This window comes from Equus quagga, chromosome 4 (genome assembly GCF_021613505.1).
Source record: "Equus quagga isolate Etosha38 chromosome 4, UCLA_HA_Equagga_1.0, whole genome shotgun sequence".
Taxonomy (NCBI): Eukaryota; Metazoa; Chordata; class Mammalia; order Perissodactyla; family Equidae; genus Equus; species Equus quagga.
In genome coordinates, this window is record NC_060270.1 from 123,969,711 (window position 1) to 123,990,865 (window position 21,155).

Here is a 21,155-nt window from a genome sequence, read left to right on the forward strand (position 1 = left end):
AAAATATTTAATAGTGTGGATACATCTTCACAATGCATTCTTAACTGGAAAACACAGCATATAACGATCTTTTTGGCGTATTTTCTTTTTTCCTTCCTACCTGTGATGCATGCTCACTGTGTGCATTGTAGCAGGTCAGATGGAACAACTCTTCCCCCCACGACCCAGCTGATATAGTCACTATTAACATTTGGTGAGTTTCTTTCATACTTCACTTCATGCTTGTATAAACATACACATATACGCAATAGGATCTTAATCTTAATAGTTATATACGTATACACAATAGGATCTTAATTTTGTAAATCTGTTTTTTCAGTATGCTTTTATAAGTACTGTGTGGAATCCCACTTACTTCTAGGAAATTGGATTAGGAAGTATTACCTCTTTTTTTCTGTGTTTTCCCAATTTTCTATTTAGAGCATTAAAAAAAATAAAAACTAATGAAAAATATTGAGTGAAGCCAACCTCTGCAGTAACCAGGTATTTTGAATATGAGAAGGACACAGAAATAAATGACTAAGAAATGGCAGATATCAATGATTAGAGAAAGAAAAACTAACTATAACTATCAGTACACTAGCTACCATGGTCAGCTTTCTTTCATGGCAGTATTCGACATCTCGGATTCTCTGGGGTGCTTGTGCCTCTAGGGGTGTTCAACAGAAGGGACCATGGGCAAGCCATGGAATACATGGGCATGGTCATTTCAGTCAAAGATAAGTAATTTAAATTCTTCTATATTAAAAGAAACAGAGCACGGGAACTGAAGAGGATGGCTTTAGGTCATAACCCCCTTGGGATGTATTTATTTTTTATCATAGGTCAGTGGTTCTCAGCCTTGGCTGTACATTAGAATCATCTGGGACCTTTTAAAAGTGCAATTCCCTGGACCCCATCTGCAGTGATTCTGACTTCATTGGTCTGGGGTGGGGCCTGGGAATACAGCACAAGTTCCCCAGGTGATTTCAGTGTCTACACAGGGTTGAGAATGACTGTCCTAGGCCAAGAGAGTCGAGCATACTGGAAAAGGTAACAATAGTTACACATTATACAAATTGATAATCTTGGGGTTTTGTAAGATTTTTGTTTAATATTTAATTTATTTGTTCATTCAAGCAATCAGTTATGTATTCAAAAAATAAGTAGACATGTTTATAATACAAAATGTATTTTCTTCGAAGCAAAATTTTTTTCTGGAATGTTCTTAGTAAGACAATAACACGAACAGGCATTTTTTAGAAACATGCACTAAGAGTTCATATATGACTTATTTCTTGCTTGACGTTGTTAACCAGAATAATTTACTCATTCAGTTCTCTGAGCTCTCACACACTTCATATGCGCTTTTCCTGGTGCTGTCGCTCTTCCCGTTTGACTCTTTCATGTACGTATTTGAAGGCACTAATATCTTGATATCTCTCACAGTGACTAGTACAGATCTGGCATGTAGTGCCCATAGTGTAGCATAAAATGACTCCCCAAACACAAACACAGAGGCTCCCGAACTTTCTTGGTTCACAGTCCCTTTAGTGTCTCAGTCATTCTTTTTTGTGGGCAAATGACTTAACTTCTAACAACTAGTAATCATTTCAGAAAAAGAATAGATATTTGCTAATTACTTAACGAGATGTATTTGTCTCTTAGACACTGCACATGGTCTCAGACCTTGAAATGAGAATGAACACTGCCATCCTCATTTCTGTTTGGCATTCATTTTCATGCAGTGTTTGCTTTTTATCAGAGCAATCACCGAACACCCAACTTCATGAAGACGTAATGTCATTGATTTGAGTGTAGTACACTGAATTAGGGACTCTTGAGTTTGGGTGGCGTCCAACAGAGGCTAGTATCACAGTGCTTGCATGAAAATTTAAAATATATCTGGCACTCCTGTGAGTTTTTTTTGTCACTTTTGGTGGCTTTGAGCACAGTTCAGGAGCTGTGGCCCCAAGTCCTGGGCTTTTGTTGTTTTTCTGTTTTAGGTGTGACAGGGGACTTGTCTACTAAGTTTTTCTTCATTATGTTGTTGGCTTTAGATATTCACTTGCTAAGCTGATGCATACATTCTGGCAGAGAAGACTAGTTACACTACTTCTTTGCAGCTTTAAGAGGTGGAATCACTAAGAATAGGTGCTTTAAAAAAAAGCACTTAACTAGATTCAAGGCACTGTATCAGTAAGTACTTTACAGTACCATATTCTTTGATTCTGAGATTTTTTTTGGTGAGAAAGATTGTCCTTGAGCTAACATCCATGCCAATCGTCCTCTGTTTTATATGTGGGGGCGCCATCACAGCATGGCTTGATGAGCAGTGTGTAGGTCTGTGCCTGGGATCCGAACCCACAAACTCCAAGCCACTGAAGTGGAGCACATGAACTTAACCACTACGCCTCCACTGGGCCGGCCGTGATTCTGAGATGTTTTGAAATTTGAATGCATCCTACAAACGATGGTAAAGAAAATTTCCCTGCTGCAGGATAGAGAGGACTAGGCTTAGAGACGAGGTCTTTGGGCAGTCTGGACTGGTCTCTTGGCAGAAGGAAGAGGGTGTTGGCCCTGCCGGTTGGTAGAGTGTTGACCCTACCTTAAGGCCATTCTGGAGAAATGTGTTGATAGGGACTCCAGCAATGAGTTCTCTCTTACGCAGGTCCTCTGGCTTAGAGTTGTGCAGCTCAAAATTATAAACACACTTTACAATTATTCGCTGGTTGGGGATATTACATCCTTTCTAGAAACTTGGTGGGAAATATTTTGGGGGGATGATTTTGGGGGGAAATTTTCAGTTTGGTATGCTAAATCCTTTTCAAGATATTAATTCTATCAGTAACAGTAGCTTGATTCTCCTTTTGGCTTGGATGACGTATTCCTTTCCAGACTTCATCTGTCAATTATACTAAATTGGGAATACTTAAGGACATTAAGTCATGAAGTTGCAAAGGAGGCTAGAGCACTCTGTTTCCAATTCAGATAATTCATACTTAACTCATCCCCAAAGGGGTATTGTACCCTACCTAACACACCTAACCTGATTTCCATTGTGACATTCATGAGCGGGAACCTTCAGTGATGGTTCTCCAAAAGTTGTCTTATACCGTCATCACTGTGTTTGAAACACCTAAGGGAAAAATGTGTACCACTCAAAGATTCCTAATGGGTTACTCCTTTTAAATAGCAATTTATTAAGAAACCTTAGTCTGTGTGAAATCGATTTTATAACAACTTTCTATTAAAACATTTCTTTAATTATTTTCCCGAATGGGGCTTTTTCCCGTATAGTTTTTTTGTTTGTTATAATCTTTTTGTTTTCGCCTATATTACTTGTTTCCATTTTTATCGCCAACTTCAATTTTGGCTCCTTAGTGATATACTACAGAGTATTTTTCCAATTAGTTATTTAAAGTTGGGTAATAATTGGTGGAAGATAATCTTCATATAATTGCTCTTCTCAGGAAAAGCAATGATAATTGCGCTAGTCTTGATTTTTGAATTTCTTTCTCAACATCACAAGAGTGAACATATCTGTTAAAAAAGTTACTGAAGGCAGAAGTGGTAAAGAATCAAAGAAGTTGTGCTTTGCTTGAAGTACATAACTTACAAATATTCTCTGCACAGAAATGGTTGCTTACACGTCTCCTTGTCCCCCCCTCCACTTCAAGGTTCGTCTACCTGATTTCATAGATTTGCATCCTCCCTTGCAGTTGTTCAGTGATTCTGAGCCAGTGGTCTCACTCAATGGGATCAGAGTAAGGAATTCATTCATTGATTCAGTCATTCATTCAAAAATAAGGATTGATAGTTGAGGATACAGCAGTAAATAAAATGAAAACATCCATGACCTTATAGAGCTAACATTCTAGTAGAGGAAACAGAAAATGAACATACCGAGTAAATTATAAAGTGTGTAAAGAAGGCAATATGGAAAAAAATAGAGTAGAGCGTGAGGAGAGTGTTAACACAGCAGGTTTGGTTGCTCAATCCTTGCGTGTCTCCAGGAGAGCCCGGGCCCATGATTTCCCCTTGGCAGCCTCTGGGAATGTGGCCCTTGGATCGTCCTTTAAGTAACTGATGAATGATGGTGTTTTATATGCCCAGAGCAATGCGGCATGCTGTTCCAGCTGGTCATGATTGTTTAGCAAGTTCATGATATACACTTCGTATCTTTGCTGGGGTCCTGTGTTTTGGCTGCCATAACTGGTTACATAACAGGAACATGTCTGCATGGCCAGTTCCCCCATGACGGTCTTGGACTCTAAGACTCGATTGGCCTTCCCTGCATACAGACACTGCGTGTGTCCCTGTAGCTCACAGCTGGAGAAAACTTGTGTCCTGTGCGGTTCCAGCAGGGGAAGGACTTGGAGGCCTGTGCCTGACCTCTCTGGGCTTGGCTGATACATTTATTTTTCCTGTTGTTTTTACTCTTCATTATTTGCTACAATAAATCTTAGTTTTAAGTATGACCTGCCATCGAGTGATGTGAGTCCTTCTGGTGGATAACTGAACTTGAAAGTGGTTTTGGGACCCCTGAAACATAGATTAAGGAAGACTGGGGTGGTAGGAGTCATGAGACATGTAATTTTGACACACTTCAAGGAGCTGAGGGAGTAAGCCATTTGGATATCTGGGAGAAGAGAATTCTAGGCAGAAGGAACAGCCTGTACCATGACCCAGAGATGGGAACGTGCCTGGCATGCTCAAGGAAGTGCAAGGGGCGGATGTGGATCAGAAGGAGTGAGGGTAGGGGGGCAATGAGTCAGAGAGCCCTGGTGGGGCACATCAGTAGATGAGGACAGTCTCGAGGGTGGAGATGTGTCTGTCAGCGCATGCTTCCTGGACAAATTGCTAAATTCCTATCTTTCCTCTAAGGAAGAATATCTCCCTCACACGTTTTCTCAGCTCACTTATTTCTATTTTTGTCAGTCTTCACCTGTTCTTTTTAACCTCGTTGTTCTTTCCTGTCTTTTTAAAATTTTACTGAGTTCTCTCAGAAAAAAAAAATCTCACTTCTTCCTCTCAGTCGTCTTTTCATCTGTGATGCCAAACATGACCCTGATAACTCAGAGTTGAGCTATGACATATCAGCACCAAGGGAGAGGAAAGCCAGTGCCTCATCTTTCCAGCATCCCTCATCTCTCCAGCATCCCTCCTGGGCTGGCACTAGGCCTGGTGACCCGGAGGCCTTGGAGTGGAGGTGATGTCTGAGCTGAGTCTTAAGGATAAGTGTCAGTGATTGAATTCCAGGTTTCAGAGGGTTTTTACTACTCACCCCTCCCCCACACCCCATCTTCAAAACTCACTTCTGGTTTTGCCTCCCCAAAGGACCCTCTCCTCCACTTAGTCCGACATAGGTGTCCAGTACTTCCATGGCAAGCGGGACCAATGCTTTTTCAAACACTGAAATAAAAAACTGATCCTTAACTTTTCCTCCTGGGGCTGTCGGTTCTTCTGTCACTCCACACTTAGTGCCCTCATATATAGAGTTCTTAATACACATATGTTAAATGAATTTGTACGTGAGTGAATGAATGAATGATTGTAAGTGAGTCTAAGGTGGGATGAAAAATTGGGAAGAAAAAATAAAAGGACAATAAATGGTTGTGGAGTGAGCTTGGACAATATGTTTTAGGAGCTTGAGTCAGACTGATTTATTTCCGTGAGGAAGAGGGCCTTTGGGTGGGCAAGAGGAACTGAGTTCAAATCCTCATGGCTCAGCTCTGTCGTTGGTTCCCTGTCAATCGCCTTCAGTTTGCTTATAAGTTATAAGGACTCTTTTGTGTCATCCATTTCATTAGTTCTGGTGACTCACTCTTGTTTCAGCCTCTAGTCCTAATGGAGAAAATGTGTATTTTATTTGCTCCATAGCGTTTTCCCTTTTGGAGAACATGTCCTTATTCTGTCTCTTTAATTTCTTCTCGGGTTTGACATTTTCTCTGTAATGAATTAACTTACTGCAAATAAATTTGTTTTTGCTTAATTCGCGCATAGATTTTTTTTCTTTTAAGCTCTAAAGCCAGTAGGAATGTTGGATCCTGTCTGGTGCTTAAGGACTGAAAAGTAGGCTTTTCTATTTTACTGAGCGTTTTAAAAAATTCAGCATCCTTTTGTTCATTAAAAGGAGGCTGTGTGTCGCTGTTTGAAATGCTGTGAAGAGTAACCCGTGGACGCCCTCTCCACTCTGCTTTAGGGACCGGACCGCAGAAGAATCTGGCCCTTTCTCTTTGTAAGCTCCTTGTTGTCCTCGCTCTTTTCTAAACTTTCAGCCCTCCTTCCAATTAAATAGGGAAATTTTGCTGGCACCCTGGGAGAAAGAATTGTAAAACTACTCTGTTGATACTGTTTTGAAATGGTAAAAGTAAAATTTTTAAGTTTAATCTTTGCTGTTATACAGTTGCATTATATTTATTTAGCAAGTTTTGCTGCTTATATATTCTCTAGTCAAATTTCCCAAGTTAGATATTCTTGTGAAAAAGAAGGAAAAGTCATGTTAGTTTCCAGGAATAGGAATCTTAATATTTATTTGTTATTGTGATTGTTGTAATAATATAAAATATTTCTCACTGGCAAGTGTGGGATTAAGCTCAAAATGTCATTGAATACTGGGGCCAGAAAGCTGGCTGTCACTTCAGGTGGCTCTGTGGAAATCCCACGGTTTTCATTCTTTCCCCAAGTTCTTGGCCACTTCTGATCTTCTCTGCCCTCTTTCTTCCTTTCTTCCTTCATTTCTTCTCTTTCTCCTACTTTTCTTGTCTTCCCTTCCTTCCTCTCCACCCTGTTCCATTCATCAAGAATCCACATGCTGGGGCCTGCCCAGTGGCGTAGTGGTTAAGTTTGTGCCCTTGGCTTTGGTGCCTGGGTTTGCCCTTTTGGATCCCAGGTGCAGACCTAGCACTGCTCATCAAGCCATGCTGGGGCAGGCGTCCCACATATAAAGTAGAGGAAGATGGGCTAATCTTCCTAAAAAAAAAAATCCATATGCTAAACCCATTACTAAACTCTGGCAAACACAAGACTGAGTTTGAAACAATATTGGCTGTCAAGAAGCTTATTTTCACTGAGAGGACAAATACACAGAAAGTGAAACATACAGCAGAATATCCTGTGTGCTGTTAGACTAGTCAGTACAGAAGAGAGGATCCCATCTAATTGGGATGAAGGCAAATTTATTCAAAGAGGGGGCGTTTGAATTAAACTTTGAAGGATGGATTAGGAATTTGATGGTTAGAGATCGAAAAAAGGGCTTTTCAGATAGAATAAATGAATAATGTAGCAGGAAAGTGGGTTGTTCTTGGATAGTGACCAGTGACCTATTTATGTTGCTGCTTAGAGCAGACTTTTTCTGTAAAGTTCTAGATAGTAAATGTTTATTTTTGCAGGCCATATGGCCTCTGACGCAACTATTAACTCTGCTGTTTTAGCAAAAGCAGCCATAGGCAATACATAAATGAATAACATGGCAGTGTTCCAATAAAACTTTATTTACAAAAACAGGCAGCAGTCACAGTCGGCCTGCAGGCTATAGTTTGCTAATCCCTGATAAAAGCGTATGATTGGTGGGAATTAAGGCTAGAAAGGGAGGTGGTGGCCAGATGTCAGATGTTGAATGCTAGGCTAAAGAGTTGAGAACCAACTGATGTTCTCTTTAGTGAAACCGTGATTGTTAATGTCTCTGCTAAAGGTTTTAAATACCCTACCATTTAAATTTGGAACCAGATATTTTCTGTTTACATCTTAAGATATTTATATAGCTAACTCTAAAGTAAGATTTCTGTGACTGAATATTTTGTATGAAAATGGTGGGTGGAGAACAAACTAGGCCTCTGAATGCCCCTGATTAAGCCAAATTTGGTTCATAGCCAGAAGTTTGGCATGTTTTGAGTTCTCACCATAAAGTCTCCACTGGAATGGACCAAAAAGTCAGATCATGGTAAACAGGAGAGAATGAATGGGCAGGCCCTTTGGAAATCTAAACTCAAAATGTCGACATTCTCCCTGTTCAAAAAATGATTGTGTGAACTGATTCCAATGTAGATATTAGATCCACAGTTTTCAATACTTATGTTTTTAAAACCACTTTATTGAAGTATGATTGACATGTAAAAAGCTGTACCTATGTAATTTATGTAACAATCAATTTGGGGATAAGTACACACCTGTGAAACCATCCCCATCATCAGGGCCATAGACACAGCCATCACCTCCCAAGGTTTCCTCCCAACCCCTTTATTATTATTATTATTATTATTATTATTATTATTTTGTGGTAAGAACACTTAACATAAGGTCTACCCTCTTAGCAAATATTAAGTATATAATACAGTATTGTTAGCGGTATACAGGAATTGTGCTGTGTCATAGATCTCCAGAACTTATCCATCTTGTGTAACTGAAGCTTTGTACCCTTTGACCATCAGCTCCCGGTGTCTCCCTCCCCTCAGCCCCTTGCAGTCACCATTCTACTCTCTGCTTCTGTGAGTTCGATTATTTTAGATTCCACATGTAAGTGACATCAGACATTATTTTCTTTTTGTGGCTGGCTTATTTCACTTAGCATAATGCCCTCCAGATCCATCCATGTTGTTGCAGGTGGTAGAATTTCCTTCTTTTTTTTAAAGCTGAATAATATTCCATTGTATGTATATACTGCGTTTTCTTTTTCCATTCATCTGCTGATGGATGTTGAGGTTGTTTCCATTTCTCGGCTATTGCAAATGATGGTGCAGTGAACGTGGGAGTAGGGGTATCTCTCTTTGAGATTGATACTTATTATAGGAATTGTTATGCATGTTGATTCTAAATTAGTTTTTACATAATTTCCTAGAAGACTGTATTAGGTACTATCGAAAGTTCTTCTCTTGTCTGTTTCAATATTGCCTTTTGTTTTTTAAAGATTGACACCTGAGCTAACAGCTGTTGCCAATTTTTTTTCTTCTCCCCAAAGCCCCCCAGTACATAGTTGTATATTCTAGTTGTGAGTGCCTGTGGTTGTGGCATGTGGGACGCCGCCTCAGCATGGCCTGACTAGCGGTGTCATGTCCACACCCGGGATCTGAACCAGCGAAACTCCGGGCTGCTGAAGCAGAGTGCACGCACTTAACCACTTGGCCCCAGGCTGTCCCCCCAGTATTGATTTTTTTAAAACTTTTTTTACAGTAGTATCAGATAATTCTGCAGTACTATTTTTTCTCTTTTGTTCCCTCAGAATAAACTTCCTCAAGGCAAGACTGTCTTATTAATGTTTGTATCCCCAATACCTAGCTAATGCAGATCTGGCCAAAAGTAGGCAAACATTTGTTGAACGAATTAATGGAGGAGGACATTTCTAACCATTCCCAACCAACTAGTTCATTCCATTGTATTTTTTTGCTCTTCATCTTTTTTCTAGTTCTCATAGAATTATAAACCTCAATAAAGTTTTTAAAATTTATTTCATTGTTAAAGTATTTCCTTTTAAAAATTTTATGTTTATAAAAGCTTAATATTTTTAGCGTTATATATTTTCAGTATTTCTAGTATATTTTTAGCATTATATTCCTAGAGAGGAAAAAAGTTGTATATTGAATGAAATTATTCTAGATGTTTGAAACATAATGGAAAAGAAGTAGGCTAGTTTTTATATTGGAGAAATCTGAAAATAAGGGGGTTTCTCAATGGGCACAGTTGTAACTTACATGAGGGTAACAACACAATAGGATGCTGTCAGATTCTCTTGAAAAGAAGTAGGATTATAATTCATCAACCTACCCACTTCAAGCTCTAGTTGTCACCCAAATAAATAGCGGTATTTTTTTTTAACCCTTTCTGGACTTTTCTTACCCATCTGTAGTCTATAGCAAAATCATAATACAGTGTTGGTTTTCATAATCTTTTTCAAGAGCATTTCTGTATGCCTATTTATTAGTCATTTGAATTCTAGTGATTCTCACTGCTTACTGCTTCTCGTCATGTGCTATTAGTTAAATCTCTCCCAGCAGCCTCAGGACTTTATGTGTATTTTATTTTTACTTGTTTCTCTCAACATGTAGATTATATGTTTTCTAAGGGTGCAGTTGAAATCCTTTGGTATTGAACCATTTTTAAACCAGTGGTGACATATTGAAAAGAAGATTATGTGGGCAGGACATAATGATTATAATTAAGTGACAGAGAAAATAATATGCGCATGGAGAGCTGAAAAATACAGTGGGGAAAAGTAGGTAGATGATAGAGACAAGGCACTTCCGGTAGAAAATCAGAGATTTCATCACAGAGTCTGCCCAATCTAAAGGCCAGAGTCTGTTTGCAGGGGGATTGTTGTGGGTTTCTATTGCTTCTGGCTGCCAGCGCTGTTTGCCTTGTCAAACTGTTGACATCACAGAAGTCAGAAGTGTTCTATTTTAAGTCATGGGCAGGGAATTCTTTATAACTTTTCCTTTTATTTGGAGGAAAAAGAGTTGTTCTTGCTCTTTAATTACTTTGACCAGGCTTTCAGCCATTTTGTTTGTTTGTTTGTTTGTTTGTTTTGTTTTGCTTTGTTTTTAATGCTGTTTTTGCTGCTGCTTGTGCTGGGGGCCGGACAAACCAGGCTGAGGGATGGGGACGAGAGGCTGGGAGGGTCAGCGAATGAGCGCTGCCTTCTCTGCACTAGTTGGGAGAATAAGTAAGCTAGCAAATACGATGAAAACCAAATTCCTAAGGCTTTTCCATGAGAGAGAGGGTGCAGTGAAACGCATGGGACTGGAGGCAGATGAACCTGTCTGTTAATCCTGCCTGTCGCCTACTTAACTGTGCGCTTTTAGCCTCGATTGCCTTGCCTTAAAATGGGAGAAATGTCCTGTAGGTTTGTATTAGGATGTAAATTGGACATGTGTGTAAAGTTTCTAGCACTGGACCTGATGTGTGTGTGCCACACAAATATCATTAATTTTTCCAGTTTGAGCTAGTGAGGACCCTGCTGGTCAGGGCTGCAGTATGTCCTAAATCTACTCGGCGATTAGGGCACAGATATAGGGCGTCTCCTCCCGCAGGGAGACTGTGATTTTGATAGCCAAGATTTGACCTTTGCAATTCTTTTTTTCTGAATTTGATACTGATTTTCTCATCAAATTTATTATATTAACGTTATTAATATAAGTGAAAAATTAAAATCATCCATCCTGGATTAGAAAATGTTTTAGAAAACATTTATGAATCAAATCCAGCTTCTGAATGTCAGAAGATTTTAATGGATCTTGTTTTGGCAACTGTACTCTTACAGGATGAAACAGATGGAATATGCAGGGTTTTTAAATGACTTTAGCTTAAGATCTTACTACACATTAGAATTTGTCTGTATTTACAAAAGCTCTGAGAATTTCTGAAATTAATCTTTGGAGCAAATGAATTAATAAAAATTCCCTATTGAGTCTCATTCCTATGCTGTTGAAGGAGCCATTGTAGGTACATTCGGTTTGAATAAGACCCATTGTCAAATTTTAATAGGGAATCCCAATTCTCTTATCTTTTAGTTATGTGCAGTCTCCCTCTCATATGGTTTAGCAAATTTTTGGTGTGTAACATTATCTTTCTTTCCTTCGCCTTCTCTTATGAAAGATAGAGTAGTCCATTAAGTAAAATACTCTATATTTACAGTTGTACTGCGTGTCATTTAAGGTACTTGCTTTGAAGCAAGCAACAGAATCTGACTGTGGCTACAAGAAATAAAGGGCCCTTTGGGAGGCATTATGATCGAGCTCTCAGGTCAGTAGGAGGAACTGCACAGCCCTGCTTCTGGAAGGAGAGAGACCAGGGAGACACTGGGAAGGAGGTTGGAGCTCATAGACTTTCTAATAGGATTCAGCTGCAGCCACCATTGGCCTCTGTGTATCTCCAGTCACATTTCAAGGTCCTGCCAGAAGCTGTCTGGCCTGCATTAGTTAGGTGCTTTGTGCCGGTGGCTCAATAAATTTCATCCAGGGGATTAGGGGCTAGGCAGCTGGGGGAATTATTTATTTATTTATTTATTTTTTATATTTTTAAGATTTTTTATTTTTTTCCTTTTTCTCCCCAAAGCCCCCCGGTACATAGTTGTATATTCTTCGTTGTGAGTCCTTCTAGTTGTGGCATGTGGGACCCTGCCTCAGCATGGTTTGATGAGCAGTGCCATGTCCACGCCCAGGATTCAAACCAACGAAACACTGGGCCGCCTGCAGCGGAGCGCGCGAACTTAACCACTCAGCCACGGGGCCAGTGGGGGAATTATTGTAAATTAGGCAACAGCTACTTGTCCTCTATTATAAATAATTTTATTATCTAGATGGACCTATTCAAGTACATTTGGTTTAGCAGCCCATCATGTCACATATTACAACTTTTTATTTTTTACCCAAGTGTTATACAGTCATGTGTCACTTAACAACGAGGATAGCACCTGAGAAATGTGTCTTAAGGGAGTTCTGTTGTTGCGTGAACCTCACAGAGTGTACTTACAGAAACCTAGATGGTAGAGCCCACTACACACCTAGGCTATATGGTACTAATCTCACGGACCACCCTCGTACGTGCGGTCCGTCGTTGACTGAAACGTCATGCGGCACGTGACTGTATTTGAGTTTGAGGCCATGCTTTAGCATGAGAGTATGTGTGTGTGTGTGTGAGTATGTGAGTGCGTGTGTGGAGGCACCTTTTTCTTTCTTTTTTTTTTTTTTTTGGAGGAAGACTAGCCCTGAGCTAACATCTGCCAATCCTCCTCTTTTTGCTGAGGAGGACTGGCCCTGAGCTAAAATCCATGCCCATCTTCCTCTACATTATATGTGGGACGCCTACCACAGCATGGCTTGCCAAGGGGTGCCATGTTCTCACCCAGGATCTGAACCGGCGAACCCCGGGCCGCCAAAGTGGAACGTGCGCACTTAATCGCTGCACCACCGGGCTTGCGCACACTTTTTTCTTTTTAATTGATGTTATATAAGAATTTAAGTTCTCAATGATAATTGCAATCATATGCCTTGCATTAATAACACTAGTGTGACCCCAAGACTCAGTGTTACATGGTGTAAAGATGGCCTTGGAGTAATTCATGGCGACACTTAAAGGCTGACACTGCCTCTTAATATCTGTGACACCTGGGGCAGTTTGCATTACTCGTCTGAATCTTCTTTTCCTCATCAGTAAAATGGACTTGATGTTATATATTTTACAAAGGTAGACTGAGATGTTGTGATAATATACATAGGAGGCTTGGTGCCAGGAACTTAGATTTACTCCCTTCCCTTCTCTGTATTTTGATTTTAAATTGTTGCAAACATGACTTTATTTATTTTAGAGTGAAATCATAGTAATGGACTGAATCTATTGGGAAAATAGTTAAATAATTTGAGGAACAGTTGGAGTTAAGACCTGAGGCCTAGTTGACATTTTGTACTTGATGCTCCTGACTTTATCTATTAAAAGTAAAGATAGTAATGACTACTCACAAATAATTTAACTTTCCAGAACGCTGTCTGTTATTAAAAATGCTGAGAAAGCAGAGGTATGGGTAAGCTTTGGTTATCTGTATTTTGCCTTGTAATCTATTCTGCATAGTTACATTTGAATATATACAAGGCTGTTGTCCTAGAAATTAACAGTTTTTCAGACAGACTAATGGACCTTCATTTTAAGATATGATTCTCTAGGATATAATCCTGCCTTTTCTTTCCTTTTCCCAGTTAGTTCTTCCCATCTCCACACTCTAAACTATGACTAGCATTGCTTTTAAGAGTAGAATCAGGCAATTGTAGCGCAACAGTTTAAGAGCACAAGCTTTGAGGAGAGAGTGTCCCAGGTTTGTGTCCTGTCCCGCCACCTACTGTGGGTTGGCCATGGCTGATCTACAAACCTATCTAACCTGCAGTTACTAATAGATAAAAAGAGGAAAATAATAGTATCTCTCTAATGAGGGTTTTTATAAGAGTAAATGGAACGATGCACTTAAAAATTAACACAATGCCTGGCTCATTATTTAGTTCTTATTATAATTATTATATATTATATAATTATATTGGAATTATATAGTGATAAATATAATTACATATTATTTATATATTTATATATAATAATATGTAATTATAGAAAAATATGTTTGTGTCTGAATATATAAAGAATCGTGTTTGGATAACATTTAACCTCCTTTTAGATTCTTGAAAAGATCAGAACTGTTTTCTAACTTGCTGGATTGTACCTTTGCTGAGACTGGGCAATTATTACAGTGGTTGTATTTGTATTTAAAATGTCTTTGTTATGATCTAAAAGCAATTTAAAGTCTAGCTTATTTTAACAAAGTTAGAATAGATAAGGCGTAACTACAATTTTGTAGCAATATTGCAGCTCGGTCAATGTTGACTAGGAATTTTTTACCTGATGTGCTGGGTTCTTGCTAAAATCACTTTGCGTAAAATGGGTTTGTGTATGCAAACGCATGCAGCATAATCAGTCTTTATGGTATATTTCTTATCTGTACTCCCATGTTTGTGAAGTGGTCTCCAATTGTTGAGTATTAATTTTTATTATTAATGATGATATTAGGTGACAACCAAGCACTGTGCTGAGCACATCATTTGCATTATTTCATTTTATTAACTCAAAGTAGTTACTCTTCTCCCGATTTTACAGATGAACAAATGTACTTTGGGAGGTGAGTAACTTACCCAGAGCCACATGTCTAGGGGATGGCAGAGGTGGACCTTGACTCACTCCAAAGCCCACTTGTAGTGGAAGAGAAGCATCTTGGGCAAAGGTGTTGTGATACAGGCTTTGCAAAGGCATTTCCATGGTGGTACAAGTTCTTTATTAAAACTAGAAATTATCACCAGTAAATCCATGAACACATTGTGAGGGTCTCTAAGACTGAAGGCTTAAATAGAAATAAGCTTTGATTCTTATTTTCCTCAATTTATTATCTTAGTGTATTTTCTTATATATTTAATGGATAAGGCTTTTTGAGATTTTAGGGAGTTTGTTTTGATATTTTGTAATTTGGCACTGAAACGCATCCCCTGCTTTCCAGACAACAGAACAAAATGAAGGAGCTAGCCATACTCTAATTGGTGTGGTGAGATAGCATTTTAGTCTAAGAAATTTGACTATATTTTGAATTAGTATTAAATCTGTATAACTTAATAGTATTAGAAATTCGTGAGACAAAGTAAAAATGTATTTTCCTAAAGAAAGAACCTCTGTCTTTGCATTTTCACTGCTCTCCTTTTAATTGGCAGAAAAAATGGAGTAGTAACGCTGTGCCTTATTAATAAATTCAAATTTATTCAGTTTTAGGGAGAATAATGGATTTGTTGGAATGTTTTTAACATCTTTCGATCAATCCATTGTGCATATGTATTTCCTAAATTTATCAACAGTTTTGTATGGTTATTCAGATGTCTTGAATGACATTTTCCAATATAGGGACATTTGCATTCTAGGATCTAACATGCTGCAGTTTCTGGTTTTTCCTCTTCCAGTGTCTGTATTTATGCTGAAAGTCCAGGTGAATGACATCATCAGTCGTCAGTCCCTGAGTCAAGCAGTTGTAGAAGTGTTTGTAAACTACACAAAGACCAATTCCACAGTAACTAAAAGCAATGGAGCAGTGTTGATAAAAGTGCCCTACAAATTAGGGCTCAGCTTAACCATTATTGCTTACAAAGATGGCTACGTGTTGACGCCTCTACCTTGGAAGACCGGAAGAATGCCAAGTAAGCATATAAACTGTGTTTTGCCTTCACTAAATGTACATAATATTTTTTCCTCTGCTTTAGAAATCTCTGGTTCTGGTAAACTGAAAATGAGAATATCTATGTGAAGTCAGTATAAGGAGGCTGGAAGGGAGTGTCAGTCTGAACAAAACGTGGAGGCTGTTTTCCTTCTAGAGAGGCTTGAAGGAATCCTGAGCAAGAGCTCGGCTCTGGTGCAAAGCGTGTCTACAGGTGGCGGGGAGGGTTGGCACGCCCAAGGGGTTAGTTGGAGGCAGGATGGGCCAGGTGAAGTGGGGCCAGATGATGAAAGGACGTGTTCAAAAGATAAGACAAACAGTGTAGATTCATCTGCTGAATAATAAATCAGTTATTGTAGATTCTTGCACACAATGAGTGTCAGTTGTTTAGAAGCTGAATTTACTTGACAGTGTACAACAAATAGGCCAACAGCAGGGTTAAAATGGATTCAGGGAACCTGGCTACAAAGCTGTGGTTGTGCTGGTGGACAGTAACAACAGCCTGATGTAAGAGAGGGAATGAAAAGGAGAGGTGAGCACAAGAGGCAAACTGAAGAAAGAATTGACAATTATTGTGGTAGTCATTTCATGATACATACATATGTCAAATCATCACGTTGTATACCTTAAACTTACACGGTGTTATATGTCAATTATTTCTCAATAAAGCTGGGAAAAAAGGAATTGGTAGGACTTAGTATGACTAATAGGATTTTGGAAGGAATGGGCCATACAAGGTACTGGAATACAAGTCGGACTGATTAGAAGGATGATACATTTGGTAATCAGTCTCACTCTTTGTTTTTATTGTGGTGGTTCTTGTTAGAATTTAGATATGTTATTTGGTTTCATATTGGAAACCTTTGAATTCTTGAACCAGAAATAAATTTAGAATGAGAAAGAAAATGAAAAATGAATTAGATAATTTAATAAGATTCGTGTGAACAAAATTTTAATAAAATCATGACTAGAAAAATCTGAATAGGGATGTGTTTGAGGTGAATTCATACTCTTAAATGCTTTAAGTTTTTTAAAAGTCAGAAATTAAGCACATTTATACATTCAATGAAAATCAGAAAAATAAAAGAGAAACCAACTAAAATGGGAAAAAATAATTCATGAAATTAGAAAGTATAAAGAAGAGCTAATTGACAAAATGCTAGTTCTTTGAAATAAAATAAATTATACATACATCTGACTAAACTAAACAAAAATGAGGGAAATAAAAAAAGACGAGAAGAAATACGTAAAATCTTTAGAAATCATCAGATTGGATGGCACTAATCTTAAAAAATCCAATAAAATGAATAATTTTGTGATAATTTAAATGACTATATTGATTTTAGATGAGGTAGACCAATAACCGTGGATAAAATCTTCAGGGTAAAAATAACTTGATTCAAAACCTATAAGAAAAAGTACTCCAAATCATTTTTCTAAACCAGTAGAGCCTTGACTCCGAAACCTGACAAAGATAATACAAAATTAAATGCCCTCATATACATACACACTCTCTCTCTGTCTCTCATATATCCATACGTACACCCCTCTATAGACCGATCTTACATGTAACTGTATATGCGAAAATCCTAAACAGAATAGTAAAAAGAATTTTACCATTATTGAAATATAGCATACTGTCAAGACCAAATAGGATTTTTCTTCTTTGCAGGATTATAAGGATGTCAAATATGTGTCAAACTCTATTAATATTTTGTATATCAGTTGAACAAATTAGAACTACTAGATGATAATATCAACAATTGTCTGAAATGTATTTTGTAAGGTCACCATCCATACCTACCTAAGAATCAACTTTTTAAAAACTAGGACCACAGAGATATCCTTAAGTATCTCAAACTCATACTTAGCTATAAAATATTAGAAGTAAGGATCCTACTAACATAAGAAACTAAACACAAATGTCTATATTATTTTATGTTGTAGTAGAAGTTCTTATCGGAGGAAAAAGATATTAACAGATAAAGTGATAGCTATTAGAAAGGAAGAATGAAAACCGTTATTTCCGGTTATGATCATATCTTTGGAAAACTACAAATTAGCATTGATACGAATCAATGCATGTTGTTATACCAGAAGTAATAACCAGTTAGGAAAAATAGTGAAAAGAAATCCCTTTCAGAACAAGAAGAAGAACAAAATATGCAGGGAAACCAATTAAAGAAATGTGAAATAACTTGTGTGTGGGGAAAATAAAACTACCAAATGTTAGTGATAGATTAAAAAAAACCAAATAAACTAAAATACTGGATAGGTGGAAAAGCATTATATTTCTTTGTAGAAATCCTGAATTTTGTAAAGATTTCAGTTCTTCCCTAATTAATTTATAGATTTAATGCATTAAAAAAACTGGGCAAAATAATTCTTAAAGAATAAATGTGTAAAAATCCCTGGGAGTCTTGTTTTAAACGATTTACTAGAGGCAGTTTGCCATTCCAGATGACTAAATATTATATGGCTACAAAATTAAAACTGTGATATTGTACCATGATTTGTACTCTGTTACAAATCAGATACCAGGATGTGTGAAAATTATAATCTATGGTAAGATTCCACTGTAAATCATTGAGAAAAGGTTGAATATTCAATAAGTAGTACTGGGATATTTTGGTTAAGTATTCAGCTTAAATTAATTTGGATCCATATTCCAAAATGTATTGCTCATAGAGTGTAAATGTGGAAAATCAAATCAAATATAAGAGAATAAGAAACTATCTGATTTTTTATTAGGATTGTCTGTTTAAACTTAAAAGCAATGGAAGATGTCATAAAAGGTAAATTTCACCATATTTTAAAAAAAGGTAAGAAAAGTATATGAAACAATCGGGAGTGATATGCTTAATAATGCAAAGAATTTATACAAATCAGTGGAAAACACCAATGTCCTGCCTAAATAAGGTAATGGACAAAATTATGACCTAGCAGTTTTCAAAACAGGAAATACAAATGATTAGTAAATGTGACAAAATTGTTTACTTTCCTAATAATCTGAGATCTGTACATCAGAGAAATACACAGCTCTTAGATTTTTCACCTTAGAAAAGTTTTTAAAAAGTGAGCATACTCAGTATTGAAAGAGTGAGGTAAGATCAGCAATCTCAAACACTATTGGTGGGAGTGCAAACCAGCAAAATTATCTGGATAGCGATTTTGAAATATAAGTGTCAGAATCTTTAAAATGTTATTAACCTTTGACCCAGTATTCCACTGCTAGGAATCTATCCAAGAAACAAACAAACAAATAAAGTGGACAGATGTTTGTGCCCAACGATGTTGATCAAATATTTTGTAATAGTGAAAATGGAAATAATCTAAATATATAACATTAGTGTGGTGGTGAAGTAAATCTTGATAGTTCAGGAAATGAGATATGTAACCTTGAAAATGTTATGAAAAGTTTCTGTTGAGGAATGCTTATGATATTATCTGAATTGAAAAAAGCAGCGTAAAAATATTCTGCATGCAATTATCGTACTCCCTATTTTAAAAAATCACAGGAGAAATCCAGGAAGAGCTATACCGAAATACTAAAAGTGGTTGTCTCTGGTGGTATTATGTTCACCATCATTTTCTTGTTCTTTTCTTTCTTTATCGACGTTTCCAGAGTGGATTTACATCTCTTTTGTAATCAAACATTTTTTTAAGTGAAAGTAAATCTGAATGTAAGTTTTAGTGAGGTTCAAAAGATTCTCTTCAGGTTTAATAACCTTAAAAAGCTGTCAGGCTTGCCCCTTTTAAGCCACCTGTGACTGAGAAAGTATCCAAATATGGGATAATGCCCTAATTATTATCATGTCAAGGTCCAAGCTACTATCCTACCACCTCCTCGCCAATCTAATAAATCATTAATTAGTCTAAATGTTAATGTATTCTGAATTGAAATTACACTTTCATTTGGTAGTCCTCTTTTCCTATTTAGGAAAAAAATGTATTTCATTTTATGTCCACTCATACATCATTGTATACTTTTTGTATTTTGTCTTTTCCATATTTTCTTTACAGCTCTTTGACATGCCTCAAAATATTAAAAGTATTCACGTGCAAGTGTGCTTTATCTTAAGTGATTTAGGGATATTACATTATTTCTATTAATTTTAAATACTTATGTCACATTGAGGATATCAAATGAGAACTTGTGCTCTGGGTAATGCCTCAAAACTTATTTTTCTTTTGCAGGATTAGTAAGCTTTTTCTTTGATCTGTTCTTGCTTATAAAACTATGGTCTTTTGTCCCAGCTTCTTGTTCCTGATTCTGAAAGAATTTAGTTATCTTTCAGGTCATCTGCACTTACTCATCCCACGGTTATTTCAGGTGCCTACTCTTGGAGGCAGGTTCAGCCCCTTCTTGCTTCTACTAAAGGTTGCTTCTCAACCATTCTGTGTATTAAACTGTTTTCTCCTCTGCCAACTCAGTCTGTTTAGCAAACCATACTGTGTGAAGAAGAGTGTTGAACCCTTATGTTAAAAAAGAAGAGTGGATGTAGTTTCTATCTTAAAGAACCTTGAATCATGGAGCCAAGAAAATTTTTAAAAAATCATAAAGAAATAACAAGTAACAATCTATATAGAGAAAATAGCAGAAGGTTCTTCAAGCATTTAACTGACCATATATATGTGGGGTTAGTTAGAGAACATCATTAATCGCTCTGGTATAGACTACTGTATGAAATAGAAAAGGTTAGTAAAATAAAATAGTGATGCCCAATCTTTTCTTCTCATTTTATGGTGATCCTCTTTTTTTCCTCCATCATATTTTACATTTATTCTCCCTTTGTTTTGAATTACTCTTCACATCACACAGTTCCCCCCCCCTCACTTTTTAAGACCTGCTGGAATAGAACTGTATTTATCCCAGTTTCCCCCACATTTACTAAAATATTCTAATTGTGCTGTATTTCACAGTCTATTCGTCAGTTACACTTTCCCTGTTCCCGCAAAGCCAAGCAAACATATGGCTATTTGAAGACACTGTTTTAATTACTGGAAAATTAGCTGGTAAGTACAACACTTCCTACTTAGCAATAAGTAAACACGTAAAGTGATTATTATGTAACTATGCTTCTTCACTAACGGATCAATGTTTATTATAAAATCTAAACTGATCAGGGATGCTTAGTACCGACTACAGGTTGATCTGAACTTCTTATTTCACTGTCAGACTACAGTGTGGTTTTTTTGTGGGGTGGGAAAAACTCTCTCTTTGACCATTTGAGCCCCCCAAAGAGGAACATTTGACTTTCAGAAATATTGGAAAGGGCTTCTGAACTTCTTTCCAAATCCCCTCTTTTATTAGGCTTTAGTGGTTGGTGAAATTGGGAAAAGGACTCAGACCTTTGGGGCTGCCTAATTGGTAGGTCAGCCCCATTCCTGCCTCTGCCATTACACTTGCTGCCTGTGTGGGACAGGCCTGAGGCTGGGCAGCTAAGTATCT

At 37.5% G+C, this 21,155-nt stretch overlaps 1 protein-coding gene across 1 annotated transcript in view; it reads left to right on the top strand.

The window, feature by feature from the left end:
- Positions 1–21,155, top strand: part of FAM171B (family with sequence similarity 171 member B) — a 63,538-nt gene that overhangs the window by 24,119 nt on the left and 18,264 nt on the right. Inside the window, exons 2-3 of the mRNA XM_046659791.1 lie at positions 15,453–15,686; positions 20,627–20,719. Coding sequence (XP_046515747.1) covers positions 15,453–15,686; positions 20,627–20,719 — 327 coding nt within the window. The remainder of the gene's footprint in view (positions 1–15,452; positions 15,687–20,626; positions 20,720–21,155) is intronic.